Source organism: Carya illinoinensis, chromosome 13 (assembly GCF_018687715.1).
Source record: "Carya illinoinensis cultivar Pawnee chromosome 13, C.illinoinensisPawnee_v1, whole genome shotgun sequence".
Lineage (NCBI taxonomy): Eukaryota > Viridiplantae > Streptophyta > Magnoliopsida > Fagales > Juglandaceae > Carya > Carya illinoinensis.
The window spans coordinates 13023367-13039516 of NC_056764.1; the positions used below are offsets into that span (position 1 = coordinate 13023367).

Sequence of the window (16150 nt, forward strand, 5' to 3'; positions counted from 1 at the left end):
CAAAGAAATACAAGTACATGACAACATCTAACTTGACTTTAGAAAGAATCACATCTTCACATTGATGCCACCACTGTGATGTGTCATCCACTAACCTAAGCATGTCTTGCGAGTAAATGAGTTTCATCATTACTTTGTCTTCTAATATAGAGCACTTCATAATCCTCAAACTGGTTAAGGAGAAGTCCAAGTTCTCAATCAAATAACCTTATCTTCATAAATTAGATCCCTTGATCCAATGCTTCAATAACTGTTAATGAATCCCTTGGAATACTACTTTCACATAATTAATTGTGTTAGTTTAATGTCTATGACTCGTAATGTAAAAGAAGAAAAATTCTATTTGCAGTCTCTAAGTGGAAGGATTACATGTATAGACTCTTTATTAAATGAGAAAAATCATCATTTTAAGATGGATATTTTTATAATTTTAAAAATTTTTAAAGATAAAATTATCTAATCCTATATCGCAGTCTCCAAATGATGACTGTACATACCATTGCTTGTACAAAGTTTGGTATAAAGCATTGTGTTTTTGTTTCCAACTTCTTAAATACCTAAATTTGATGCTTAATAGTCTATTTATGTAATCTTAGTTAATAATGAGAATTTTTATTTCATATTATTTGATCTCAAATTAACATATATATATATATATATATATATATTTTATTTTTCTAATTTTACTTCCATATTGATAAGGATAAAATCAAATCAAGATATAGATAAACTCTAGTTTATGAAAATCTGTTATTCCTATTTATCTTTTGTAATTATCTCAATCTTATTGTACTTATCTAATATAACTGATATAGTCTATAAATACAACAGTGCCTTCGGGAGATTTCCTCAAGTTAGTGTAAAACTTATCTCTTATCTTGATATCTAATCTAAAATAGTACTAAGAGCATGATGGTCTAATGACATATGACCCAATTATGCAAATGGAAAAATATGGGTTCGAAGCCCTCCAATCCCTTTATAAATAAAAAAAATAAAAATAAAACATTAATAGTAACATGCCTGTGCACCCTAACTTATCAATATCTACCTCTTAAATAGACTAAAAAATAATTGAAGATACAATTCTTATAATCAAATATTAATGAAATTAGGCACATATTACAATTTATGTGTCAAATTAGGATGTCAAAAGTTGGCTTTATTAATTGAGAAATGCTTCATGGAAAATAATTCAATTACAAATCTCTTATAACTATTTTAAAATTTTATCTTAAATGAATAATATTTTCATAAATTTAAGATGTCGTTTGGATAATGAGTTGAGATGAGATGAATTAAGATGAAAATTAAAAGTCAATAAAATATTATTAGAATATTATTTATTATTATTATTATTGTTTTAAGATTTGAAAAAATTGAATTGTTCATTATATTTTATGTGAAAATTTGAAAAAATCATAATGATAAAATGAGATGAGATAAAATACTACATCCAACGGGCAAAATTCATTTTTAATGAAGTGGCATGTTTGTGTTGATTAGTTTTAAAACAAGTTGAAAAAGAATTATAAATAAATTTTATATGTATATCATTACTTGTACTTCATTACTGATAATTAAAATACAATAATTATAAGAAATTGTTGTTTATATATGATGTCTTATTTGGTCATGTGATATCATTTCAAACTATCTGTTTTGATATAAATATAAAATAGAATAGGTGAACGCAGGATCAGTGAAAGATAATCAAGATGATCATCACGATCTATGCTGAATAAAACACATTTTAAGGAAAAAAGTAGAGGGTTCCAAAATGATGAGTGGGAAGCAAGTGACAATGGGATGCGTTGGTGCTTAATTGAGGGCATATTTAGAAATTCACTTACTTTGTCCACTTGCCAAGTGCAAAATTATGTAATGATCCATGCTTTTACAATAACAGCTCAACAATATATTAATCATTGGACGAAAATCATGTAATGGAAAGATCTTCTCCATATATTAAGTTGAGTAGGGTATAATTAAAGAGTTTTGCTATATATATAGTCATTTTTATATATTTTTTATACACTTTACTGATATGATTAGTCAAATCAGTTATTTTATATAAAAAAAAATTATATAGTCAATCACATTAGTAGAATGCACAAAGAGTACAAAAAAGTAACTGCACATAAAATTTTAGATAATTAAATCCTAATAGAAATAAATCATATGAGATTCTATTATGCTGTGTTTGGATGCTACGATGACCTCAGATGACTTGAGTTGATATATGAGTAGTAATATCTTATAGATCTTATTAAGATGTATTTGAATATAAATATATTGAGATATATATTTAAATGTATGAAGTAGATTATATGAGTTTAATTTTTTTTTTTTATAAGAAGTTGAAAAAGCAATCAATCACATCATTAATTGATTTGAAATGAGTTAAACTCACTCAAATAACCAAACACAACTTTGAATAGTGCTATTTTAAGACTTTTACACTATATACAATATAATTTTTTAAATTTTACATAAATTACCTTGTTTTATATCAAAACATAATTTTAAGTTCAACAAGTAACTAATCATTTGATAAAGATCAGAATGCATATACTTTCTCATATTTGATTTTGTCATTCACAATCAGTTTCTCTTAGATACTAGTGAAAAATATAAGAAAATTGTTAATTGGGTAGCATTTATTTTGGTTTGATGATGATATATTACCTTGAGACACTTACAATTTTTCAATGCACGGCTGCATGGGGCTGAAGAGGGCAAGGGCTTTCAGAGGTGAGTCACGACGGAAGAGCTGGTTGTTCGGTTGGGATGTGACAGAGGGGCTACGGTTTGGAGGGGATGTGCACGAGACTAGGGTTTTGAACTTTTGAGAGAGTTCTGAGATGAGAGTTGAGAGAGAAGCATAACCATCACGTTCAAGCAAGTGGCAGCCCACATCGGTTATTGAGGAGCAAGAAGGAGCGCGGCAGCCTAGTGTTTAGGATCTCAATCGAGGACCCTATCACCAATTTGAAGGTGGCCCATGCAGGTCCATGGTGGGTAATTCTGAAATGGTGCCGTTTTTAAAAATATATATATATATATATATATATATATATATATATATATATATATATATGGATTGCGTGAAATGCGCTGTTTCATGCAATCTAGTTTCTAAAACTAGACCTAAATGGTACTGTTTAGGTCCAATTTTACTATAACGGCGCCATTTTCAATCCCTCACTAAGATCAAATGTGATTTTCACTTTTAAATAATAAAAAAATTAATAAGTTAGTAAAAAGATATTTAAGTTAGTAAAATTAAAATTAAATAAACTATTTAATGTGTATTATTTGATTAACTCATTAAAAAGTCACTAATTAAAATTATATTGATGATGTTAATTGTTACTTTATTACTAACTTAGAGAGTTAGAGTATATCAATTGACAATTTTTTTTTTCTTTTTTTATATCCAAGGGAATATGTTAATACTTATGTAATTATATTGTGATATTAATTTAATATATATAACTAATAGTATACTATTATATATATTATATATATTAGTAATACACTAATACTAATACTATTAGTCTATTAGTATATAGTAAATTAGTAATAGTTATTAACTTATTTACTATAACTAATAATATATTAGTATTAATACTATAACTAATAACTAGATGTAATAACTAATAACTAATAATATGTAATGACACTGGTACTAATAGATAATAACTAATAACTAGCAGTACTAATTTACTATATCTCTTTATTGTCTTCAAACCTAACACATTTACTAATACTCTATGCAATACTATATTAATTTATTAAATAAGAGTAATACTCTTATAGTCTTATAATCTTATTACTAATACTAGCATATTAGATATTAAGTTAACTAATACCAATACTAATACTATTAGATATAATTATAGATTTGATTTAGTTATTATGAATATATGATTAGTATACTGTATAACTATATACTAGTATATAATATATATTAGTATTAATTTAGACTATTAGTAATTTAGTCTTAATATAAATATTAGTATTAGTATAAAATTATAAATATTAGTATCATAAACATTAGCCTATTAGGTTAGATAAAAATTATAATTAATTATATATAATTATAAATATTATATAAATAATAAAATATATTATATATATTATTCATTCGGTCTGGTTCGGGATAAAAAGCCCCTAAACCTGGATCAAACTGAAACTAGTTGATCCACCAAAATGGAGATCGATACCGACCGAACCTACTCCTGGTCCGGTCTAGTCCAGACCAAAATGTCCGGTTTGGTCTATTTTACCGGTCCAGACCAGCCGATACTCTCCCTAATCAAAAATTTATTTGGATTAGAATTTTGTGATATGTATTTCTTAAGATCCTATGAAAATAATTTTGATTTTTTGTGTGTTATTTCTTAACATAAATCTATATAAACAATTAGATGGACTTTTTTAAATAGATTTTTTTTTTTTTTAATGAAAGTATTTATTTTGTCTGAAGTATAAACTTTTTCAAAGAATTGCAAAATAAAACTTTTTCAAAGAATTGCAAAATAAAACTTTTTGAAAGCCAATCGTACACCAACAAATTCTAGGCTTGTATGCTTTTGGTAGCATCTACGTATCCACGTGGCTTCCAACTGCAAACACTCCCAGCAACCTGCAATATTAATATGGGGAATAAGGAAAAGTCTTTTTGCAGGCATGATGTGGACCAAATCACGCACCATTGCTGACGTGGAGTAAATGAAACGGCACGTTTCGTCTAAGCGGGAAGCACTTTCCTCTTTCTTGTTCAACCATACGTTTTCCTTCTTTTGGGAGGTCCTCTGTTCCGTAACATTCATGATAGGAAGGCTCGGTTGGTGGCTTTAACTGGAAAGTGCTGGAGTCATCTCATGGAAACAACCCAACTTCCGCTTGAAAATCATATCTCTTGTATCATATCATGTGTTTCTTTTAGGGGTTCCTTTTCCCATTCGTATTTCAGGCTGAGTAAAGGTTTTTTTGGTTCCTATGGTTAGTTTCTCTCTCTCTCTGGAGACCAAAATCTCAGCTCCTAAATCATTAGCTCCTTTCCTTCTAGCTCCTAGCGATTTGAATCTTTCTGATTGTCTCAAATCTCAAACTACAAATGGCAGGGCTGGATTACTACTAGTTGCAGGCTCACTCCCAAACGTATCCAGTTCGATTTACCTTATTTCATCAGAATTAAGTGTAGCTTTAATACCCCCACCCCCGCATGACACAATAAAATTGAAAGGCCATGAAAATATCTAAACTAGAAAAGTGAAACGTTGAAGATACATGTGTTTAACTTACCGCTGTCGGATCCATTAGAGAGGCAGAGAGGGGCAGAGGAACGACTGTGAGATAGAGGCTTATCCAGATGGAGATGGAGACGCCGTGAAGGGGGCAGTGTGAATCTGAGATCTAGAGAACAATAGACAACTTGTTGACAGAGGCTTGTGAGAAAGGGAGACCGACGGAAATGACAATGAGAGGCTTGCGAGAAAGGGGGACCGATGGAAACGACCATGAGAGGCTTGCTTAGGAGGTGGGTCGTGGAGGAGATCGACCAATCGGCAGCGTAGATTAAAATGGCGAAAATAGGTTGGGATTTCAGGAATGGGCTGCAGAGCTGCTCGCAGAGGCTACAGCGGATGGACGGGAGAGGCGAAACTTCTGAAGCAAGTTTCGTGTTTTCGTCCTTGCACTGTTTTTCTTTTTTTGTTTTTTACTTACCACGTCATCAATGGTCCGCATTTTCGTCCGCGGCATGCTTGCATATAGAAGAACTCGGGGAATAAAAACCGGAAGGACTCAATTTACTGCATTTCTGACATATGAGTTGGAACATTAGTCACATTAAAGAACCACTGAAATCATTTGGGCCACTCGTCCATTGACGAAAGGGTACTGTTTTAAAGAGAATTGCTATTCATAAATTTTATATATTATATATTATATATTTTATATTTTTTAAAATTTTTTAAAATTTTGTTTTAAATTTATTCTTTTTAAACTAATTCAATTTTTTTATTTATTATTGATATATCAAATATTTGATAAAATAAAAAAATAAAAAAATTTTAAAAAATAAATAGTGTGTGATGTATATACTTATATTTAGAACTTTTCATGTTCCAAATACTTAAAAGTTCCATGCAAGCTCTTTATAAAATATATATATTAATAAAATATAATTACTCTTTTATAAAAGCTTACGAAAAAATTACCTATTTGAGATTTGTATAAATAATTTCTCATCTTTTTAATAGGTTAATCAAATTGCTTGTTGGTAACCATAAAATGTGTGCACCCATAACAATGGCCCACGAGAAAATTTGTTTGCACGTAAAAGTTTCAAGTAGAAAATAGATACAAATAAAAATGAGTTGTGCTACACATAATTATTTTTATGTATTTTTAATATGTTCTATTGATGTTATTAGCTAAATAGTTATTTTATATTAAAAAAATAATGTGGCTAATCACATCACTAAAATGTATAAAGAATATATAAAAGTCACTGTATATAAAATTTTTATATAAAAATATATAGGATTGTATAATCTTGCTGCCGGTGTGAATTTCTCTTGCATAATTAAAAGTTCTATAAATATAATAATAACTAGGTTGATGATACACTTACTATCATCTTACTACCTATTTATTACTTTAATGTATTTGAAATTTTTATTTTATTTTTAATTATTTTATTTTAAGTTTTTTTTAACATCTTTAACCGTTAAGAAAAAATTTAAAAAATATACAACATCACTAATAATCACTTTCTTAATTATTAATTAACAGAAAAATTAAAAAAATTAAAAAAAATAGTTAAAAATAATAGAAGGATAATTAGCCTATCATTATTCCTTTTCGAAACCCTTCTGAAACTTGTAAAACATAGTGACACCTGCACGGATACTCCCGTGGCCTTATTTGCTCTACATATTAAAAAGTAAAGAAGGAACCCTTTTTTCATACTCCGAAGAGCCGTGCTACACAATTTATTTATTTATTTATTTATTTTTCAATCATTTTTTGTATATTCTTAAAATTTTTTCTTAAAAAAAAAATTTATAACGTCACCTAAAAAACATTTTTTTAATCATTAAATAAAAATTAAAAAAAAAAATTAATCGGGACCCATGGTTGGTGACAATAGCTTTTCTCTACTGAGAAGGTGGAAATGCTATGGGGATCACCGCGTCAACCATTTGCATTATTGATTCCTTTGTTCCATTATGCCTAAAAAAATCTTGATACTTCGATTTTAAAAGGAAAAAAATGGAAGAACTTTTAGAATAGTTCCTTTTTTTTTTTTTTTAAATTTATAAAAGAACAATAAGAATAAGCACATACAAAGAAATACAAGTACATGACAACATCTAACTAGACTTTAGAAAGAATCACATCTTGACATTGATTCCACCACTGTGGTGTGTCACCCACTAACCTAGCATGTCTTGCGAGTAAATGAGTTTCATCATTACTTCGTCTTCTAATATAGAGCACATCATAATCCTCAAACTGGTTAAGGAGAAGTCCATGTTCTGTAATCAAATACCCTTATCTTCATAAATTAGATCCCTTGATCCAGTGCTTCAATAACTGATAATAAATCCCTTAGAATACTACTTTCACATAATTAATTGTGTTAGTTTAATGTGTATGACTCATTACGTAAAAGAAGAAAAATTCTATTTGCAGTCTCCAAATGAGGGGATTTTACATATGCATATCCTTTATTAAATAAGAAAAATCATCATTTTAAGAAAGATATTTTTGTAATTTTAAAAATTTTTAAAGATAAAATTACATAATCCTGCATTGCAGTCTCCAAATGATGACAGTCTGTAGCATTGCTAAGTTTGGTATAAAGCATTGTGTTTTTGTTTCCAACTTAAATACCTATATTTGATGCTTAATAGTCTATTTATGTAATCTTAGTTAATAATGAGAATTTTTATTTCATATTATTTGATCTCAAATTAACATATATATTTTTTTTTCTAATTTTACTTCCATATTGATAAGGATAAAATCAAATCAAGATATAGACAAACTCTAGTTTATGAAAATCTGTTATTCCTATTTATCTTTTGTAATTATCTCAAACTTATTGTACTTATCTAATGTAACTGATATAGTCTATAAATACAACAGTGCCTTCCACAAATCTGCTATGGGAGATTTCCCTAAGTTAGTGTAAAACTTACCTCTTGTCTTGATATCTAATCTAAAATAGTACTAAGAGTATGATAGTCTAATGACATATGACCCGATTATATAAATGAAAATATGGGTTCGAAACCCTCCAGTTCCTTTATAAATAAAAAAATAAAAATAAAACATTAATAGTAACATGCCTAGTGCACTGTGCACTTGTTTGATTATAAAATTCAGATGAAATGAGATGAGATGTTTTTAATAATAATGAATAAAATATTATTATAATATAATTTTTTAATATTAGTTTTGTATTGAGATGTGAAAAAGTTGAATTGTTTATTATATTTTGTATGAAAACTTGAAAAAATTATAATGATGAGATGAGATGAGATTATTTAGTTTTTGTTAACCAATCTGGGATATATCTCATATACAATTCTTATAATCAAATATTAATGAAAGGCACATATTGCAATAATCAAATAATAATTCATTTAAAAATCTCTTATAATTAAATGAATAATAATTTCATAAATTTAACATTTTCAATGAAGTGGCATGTTTGTGTTGATTAGTTTTGAAACAAGTTGAAAAAGAATTCTAAATAAATTTTATATGTATATCATTACTTGTACTTCATTACTGATAATTAAAATACAATAATTATAAGAAATTGTTCTTTATATATGATGTCTTATTTGGTCATGTGATATCATTTCAAACTATCTGTTTTGATATAAATATAAAATAGAATAGGTGATCTCAGGATCAATGAAAGATAATCAAGACAATCATCACGATCTATGCTGAATAAAACACGTTTTAAGGAAAAAAGTAGAGGGTTCCAAAATGATGAGGGGGAAGCAAATGACAATGGGATGTGTTGGTGCTTAATTGAGGGCATATTTAGAAATTCACTTACTTTGTCCACTTGCCAAGTGCAAAATTATGTAATGATCCATGCCTTTACAATAACATCTGAACAATATATTAACCATTGGACGAAAATCATGTAATGGATAGATTTTATCCATATATTAAGTTGCGTGAGCCGTGAGATATAATTAAAGAATTCTGCTATATATAATTATTATTATATATTTTTTATATATTTTATTAATATGATTAGCTAAATCAGTTATTTTATATATATAAAAAAAATATTTAACTAATCACATTAGTAGAATGCATAAAGAGTACAAAAAAATGACTGCACATAAAGTTTTTGATAATTAAATCCTAAGGTTATGTTTGAATGCTACGATAATCAAAGATGATCTGAGTTGATATATAAATAGTAATATCTTATAGATCTTATTAAGATGTATTTAGATATAAATATATTGAGATATATATTTGAATGTATAAAGTAAATTATACGAATTTATTTTTTTTTATAAAAAATTGAAAAAGTAGCCAATTTTATTATTTATTGATTTGGGATGAGTTGAACCCACTCAAAAAACCAAACATAACCTAAGAATAGTGCTATTTTAAAACTTTTACACTACATACCATAATTTTTTTTAAAAAAATTTTACATAAATTACCTTGTTTTATATCAAAACATAATTTTAAGCTCAGCAAGTAACTATTCATTTGATAAATGAATTAAAACAAGAAGAAAAATTGTTTTCCTTTTAGGTGGCCCCCTCGTGGACAATGGCGTTCTTGTTTGAAGGTAGGCAGGGCCATCTAGACTCTCTCTTGCTTGTGCAGCCACGTTCGAGAGTGTTGAAAAACATATTGATTCTCGATGCCGAGCTACTATTGGTAGAATTTATGGTCTTAACCATGGTGCACGTTAAGCTTAGAAAAACGGGACAAAGCCGGTTGTTGGGCAGACGCCCCATTGTTCCCTCACGAAAAGCAGAGAGAGAGAGAGAGAGAGAGAGCGCAAGTAGGACAGAAAAATCCAACCACGCACCAGCACCAGCACCAACCGCTCTCAACGAGATACATTTTTCCTACGCTCACTGACATAACCGTCTCTCCACGTGGACGATTCCCCACCGTCGATCTCCAGCCCCCAGCCCATACCAAACCCACCGTCCCCATTCCCTCACTGCATAGTGCATACCAAAGGTTCTCATCTCACTCCTCTCTCTTTCCACGTATGTACATCCATCTACGTATCCGTCTCCACCAATCTTTTTTACTCCCTGCCAAGGCTTAAGCTTATACCCAACCTTCTCTTTGTCAACATCTTGGTCCCCCCCCACCACCGAGAAACTTCTCGTTCCACCTTTTCTTTCTTGCTTGTTTGTTTGCGTCCCTGTCAAGCTTTTTACCAATCTTTCTCAATTTCAGTCCTTATTCTCACCCTCCCTTCTTCCATTTCCCAGTTTCTCACTTACCCTTTTCATCCTTTCTTTCTGATGTTAATTCTATATCACTGCGTGTATCTACTGTTCGTCTGAGCAATGGCGTCGGATGCTTATCGCGGAAACGCCGGATTGCGATACTCGCCGCCGGAGGGCTTGATGGATCACATAACAGAGTTCCTGAAGGCGGCGGGGGAGATGTCCGTCGAGTTCGGGAAGGGATGCAGGGATATAGTGCGGCAGAGTCTAGTGAAAGAGGACTCCTACATCGGTAGGAAGTTGGGGAAGGGCTCGAATTTCGTGAGGAGGAGGATTGGCGGGCCTTGTAAGAGGGGTTTTGAGAAACTGAGGGTGTTCAATGACTACCTCCCGGAGGATAAGGACCCGTTGCACGTCTGGGCGGTGGTGTTCTTCGTCTCGGCGATTGCTTTTGCAGGTAAATCCAGGTTTTTGTATTTTTTGGTTCCAGAGAAAAGAAATTGTAGGAAGAGAAGTCAGGCGGGTATAAGGTCATTGGTATGGTGCGGTGAGCTCTGTTTGGTTACAGAGAAAAATATTAGCAAACGAGATGGAGAGTGATTCTGAGTTTTAGATATATTTTAATATGGGATCTCGGAAACTGAATTGCTTTATCCAATTGATGCTCCTCAGCTAGTTTTTTAGGCTCTGTTTGGTAATGGGGAGTATTTAAAAAATAAAATAAAAAATCTAATTTCGTTGTTTGGACGAACAGACTTCCTCCTTTCTGGATAGAACAAACAGTTGAGGATTGCCTACTGGTCGATCTTCCATATTCTTTGCAGGGTGCCGTTAATCTCACAGATATCGACTTTCTGTAATGTGGCAGATGTATCTATACGCATTAAGTGTTTGGTAGGATTTGCTTCATATCCTACTGTGTTGGAGAGTTTCACTTCGTCTCAAAATATAGTATGTAGTTCGAACGGTTGTAGTTGATTCTATGTTTCATGTTGTTATCAAATACTTTCCTTGTTTTATATATCATAAATGTAACTCAATCCTTTCCATGTTCTCCTAATTGTAACTTCTTGATTCCGTTGTAGTGTTTTGATTTGTGTTATTTGATTAACCTGCTTACTCTCAACTGGTAAATTCTCTGATTTATGCCTTTCTTCTTCTTCTTCTTCTTCTTCTTCTTCTTCTTCTTCTCTCTCTCTCTCTCTCTCTCTCTCTCTCTCTCTCTCTCTCTCTCTCTCTCTCTCTCTCTCTCTCTCTCTCTCTCTCTCCCATCAACTCTGAACCACGTCAGTGTAAAACTTGCTTTTATATGAACTTTGTCATGGGAAATTTATGTAGTCTAGAACTTTTTGGTTCTGCGTATCAACCATGAGACTCTGGAGCCTAAAAAATGTCATTTCGTGCTGAATGTGTAATCATATTTGTACTCCTATACTTGTTCGCTATGCTGAGGCCACTCTGAAGTGTAACTGGCTCTTTGATGAAGTAATAGAAAATAGATGGTCTCCAAGTTAATCAGTATTTTCTAACTGATGTACGCAAGTTTGTCAAACTGATGTTGCTCCTTATTCTTCATCCATTTGGTTGAGTATTGCACTCCTATTTGTAAGTATTACTCGTCGTCTTTTAGAGTAATTTGTTATTCACAATATGTATGTCTGTATGTATGTGCATCTTGGTGTATTTGGTTTGTTATGTACATTCGCAAGATGTTTGTATGTATGTATGTCTCAGTATGTCTTCTGGCACCTCTACTGTTTTATCCTTTGAACAATGTTGACGTGTTTAATTGATTTGCAGTCCTAAACATAAATACCCAGCAAAATACATCCTCCACCCCATTGACAAAGATGGTGTATCTGCATCCTCCTAGTGCTGACCTCATAGTGCTTCCTGATGGTAGATACTTGGCATACAAAGAGCAGGGTGTTTCAGCCGAAAGATCTAGATTCTCTATGATTGTTCCACATATGTTCCTTTCATCTAGGCTTGCAGGTTGTACGATTAGAGTGTTGAAAGCGTACAAAATTATTTGAATACTCTTGTTGCCATGTATACTTTCCACTCAACTTGATTCTTTTAGCTCCTTTATCATCTTTCTAATTAGGAATACCTGGACTTACGGCTTCACTGCTGGAAGAGTTCGGCATTCGCCTGCTAACATATGATCTTCCTGGCTTTGGCGAGAGTGATCCACATCCGAAGAGGAACCTTGAGTCATCAGCAAGGGACATGTTATTCCTAGCAAATTCTGTTGGCATTCGTGACAAGTTCTGGGTTGTGGGGTACTCTAGTGGAAGCATGCATGCTTGGGCTGCACTCAGATACATTCCGGATAGAGTTGCTGGTATATATTCGTCTTTTTGAATTTCTATTCAAAATCTGTTTGGAGATCAGCTTAGCTTGGCTAGATTGAGAAATATGTGGTGATCTGAGTTTACAAGGCCAATATTTTTTAAGTTCATCTAGATGATAGAAAATTTTACAACATGACTATTGAAAGAACTAGTCATTTCTATGGTTGAAGAAATTAAGAATTATTCTGTATTCTACCAGGTGCAGCCATGTTTGCTCCGATGGTTAATCCATATGATCCAATCATGAGTAAGGAAGAAAGACACAGGACCTGGGATAGGTGGATGCAAAAGAGGAAATTAATGTACTTTTTAGCTCGGAAGTTTCCTAGACTTCTTGCTTATTTCTACCACCGAAGCTTCTTGTCTGGAAAGCATGATCAGATTGATAAGTGGCTGTCATTGTCACTGGGAAAGAGGGTGAGATTTTTCTGAGCAATTATTTCTTTTAAGTTGATATATTTATGAATCAGAACTCTATACTGACTCTAATCTCGTATTTTTTCATTCCAATTGTTGCTACACGTGTTTTTTCCTGTTTCATGTAAGGTGCTTTTATAATTTCAGTGGAGTTGCTACATGTGTGTAATCTCCCGTTATTGAGAGGAAAGTTGTACACAGCTGAGGAATCTTGCCTTGTCCATCTAGTCGGCCTTGGTGCGGTTTGTATATAAGAAGGATGCTTGGGTGCAGTGGAAGCCTATATGTGGTGAATTTAGATGTAGAACGAAGAGGATACCAGAAAGGAGTTAGTGATGGCTGAAATCTTTTAGAAGATTGAAGAGAAGGATGAGGGTTGGGTGAAGAGGGTCAGTGAGGTGCTGGTGTCTTGTTTTGATAAAGTAAAAAACTTATTGATAACCAAGAGAGTGATATCCATATATACAGGGAATATACAAGATAACATCTCATCAAAGAATGAGAATAGTAATAGAAAATCATGGCTAAAACCATAAAAACCAAACCCCTAGGGGTTGGCTCAAGTGATTAAGGTCTTGAGCTTGGGGGTATGCTTTCCCCAGGTCTAAGGTTCAAATCCGTGCAAATAATCTCTAGGGACCATTGGACTGGGGCCGTCGGATTGGGGGATCTTTCCCTTAAATTACCCAAGGTGCACTTGCCGGAAACTCCTTACTGAGGGCTTGTGCACCCCCGGGATTAGTCGGGATGATGTTCCTGGACACCCGATGCCAATCAGGAAAAAAATAAAAAACCATAAAAACCAAATTGAGCAGCTGGCTGGTGTTTTACAATTGAGAATATGCAGTAACTCAGTTTGCCGTATGGCGCCTTCTAATTAGTTAGAGACAAGGGCGTGACACCTTTGTTATAGTACGTACTTGGATGTGTCAAAAGCTAATCACTCTGTTCAACTAATTCAGTAGTTTGGTTATGGTTTCTGAGTGTTTCATTTTTGGATTCTAGATGTCCCATTGAGAAGTTTTATTTGCCTGTATGACTCGTTATAGAAGGTATTACTGATCTTTCTAGGATAGAGCTTTGATAGAGGACCCACTATACGAACAATTCTGGCAAAGGGATGTGGAAGAATCAATTCGGCAAGGAAGTGCAAAACCGTTCGTGGAGGAAGCAGTTTTACAAGTCTCAAATTGGGGTTTCAGCCTTGCAGATCTTAAATTACAAAAGAAAAAGCGAGGGAAAAGCATGCTCAATTTGCTCAAGTATATGCTCTTTGAAGAAGAAGAGGAATATACGGGCTTCCTGGGTCCAATACACATATGGCAGGCTAGTGATATCTCTCTATTCTCTCCAAATTTGTTTCAGCCTTTTCCCTATGTTAATGCTTTACTGCACCGAAGATAACTTGGAAATGATCAGCTTATAGTAGTCTTGCTTATTATTTGCTAGGCTGTGTATCCTGAGGGACATTTGCTGGATCCGGTATACTTTTTTAACAAGTCGAGGAGATAACAATAGGATCAGTTACTTGAAAATAACTACTGTAATTGACTTTTACTCTGATGCTGATAGATCATATTATGAAAACTGTAGCAAAAATTCTAAATAAATACAATTCCACCATAAGGATGTAGAATCAAACATAATATTGGATGAGTTTGGCTATATATAAGCACAGTTGCACACTAATCTGTGTACCAATACTGATTTATTCATACTTAAAATTTAAATTAACCCTATTTTTAATAAAATCTACTTTTTGACCAATTATATCATATTGGTGCACAGATTAGCGCACAATTATTCTTGCAACTATATTTTTTCCATGTTGGATAAATGAAAGTTTGATATAGCAAAATAGATGATACTGAAATCACAGATAGTGGCAGTTGCATTTGTTGCCACCTCAGAAAATAAATCTTAGGCTAGCAAACTGGTTGCAGTGAAGTCAAACAGAACCTTGAATATATTTGTTATTTTCTTAGGCATCATATATTGTCTATCGATACATGTTTTTTCAGTAGCCATTTTTCTTAATATGATAACAAAAAAAAAAAATCAACGTTCTGCAGGGGATGGACGATAGGGTGGTCCCACCATCGATGACTGATTTTGTGCACCGGGTTCTACCTGGAGTTGCAGTACATAAGCTCCCATATGAGGGCCATTTTACCTATATCTACTTTTGTCACGAATGCCATAGACAGATATTTACAACACTTTTTGGAACTCCACAAGGCCCACTCAATAATACCATAAAGTTGGATCAAACTCAGGTGGAAGGTAATTTTAAAGAGCTGGAAGAGACTGAGGAGCAGGTGCAGGTGCTCTTGCCATGAAGAGGTAACACTTGGTGATATTGACATTTTTCTAGTTTTGACATTAGAAATTTATGCTGTATATAGCAGAGCTTTGCTCTTTTACTCGTGGAACATAAAGGGAAGGGTTGAAAAAGCATATGAATCTTTTGTTTTCGGCATTAGGTTCTGGGGAGATGTGATGGGTGAGGTTGGTACTGTAACTTTGGAGATGTTAAACTTTACAAAAGTATACGACACAATCAAATTGTTCTGATTATCCACTGTAGATCAGAATGTCAGTCTGATTTTGAACCTCAATTCTTCTCAACTGCAGTTCTGCCTTTAAAAAGCAAACGTGGGCCACTGGGTCTGCTGGTTAGTTTTCAAACATATAATCATTTGGCCGACAGAATAAACTAATGGTACTTAGAAGCTTACCAACCCAAAAAGATAAAGAGCATTCAGGTCCATTTCCCATAAAAATTTTTATAATTTAGTTAAAAAATATATTCTTTAAAATTTTTCTTTAAATTTTATTCATTTTTTAAAAATCTCTTACATCTAATTCTATATTCTTTTTTTATTCTATTAAAATAATATT

At 32.3% G+C, this 16150-nt stretch overlaps 1 protein-coding gene across 1 annotated transcript; it reads left to right on the top strand.

The window, feature by feature from the left end:
* Window positions 1-10274: 10274 nt before the first annotated feature.
* Window positions 10275-15835, top strand: LOC122291990. Its single transcript, XM_043100106.1, has 6 exons — window positions 10275-10932; window positions 12276-12470; window positions 12583-12822; window positions 13032-13249; window positions 14321-14575; window positions 15322-15835. Exons 1-6 carry the CDS (start codon window positions 10596-10598, stop codon window positions 15586-15588), a joined length of 1512 nt encoding a protein of 503 aa, XP_042956040.1. The 5' UTR covers window positions 10275-10595; the 3' UTR covers window positions 15589-15835.
* Window positions 15836-16150: the final 315 nt, after the last annotated feature.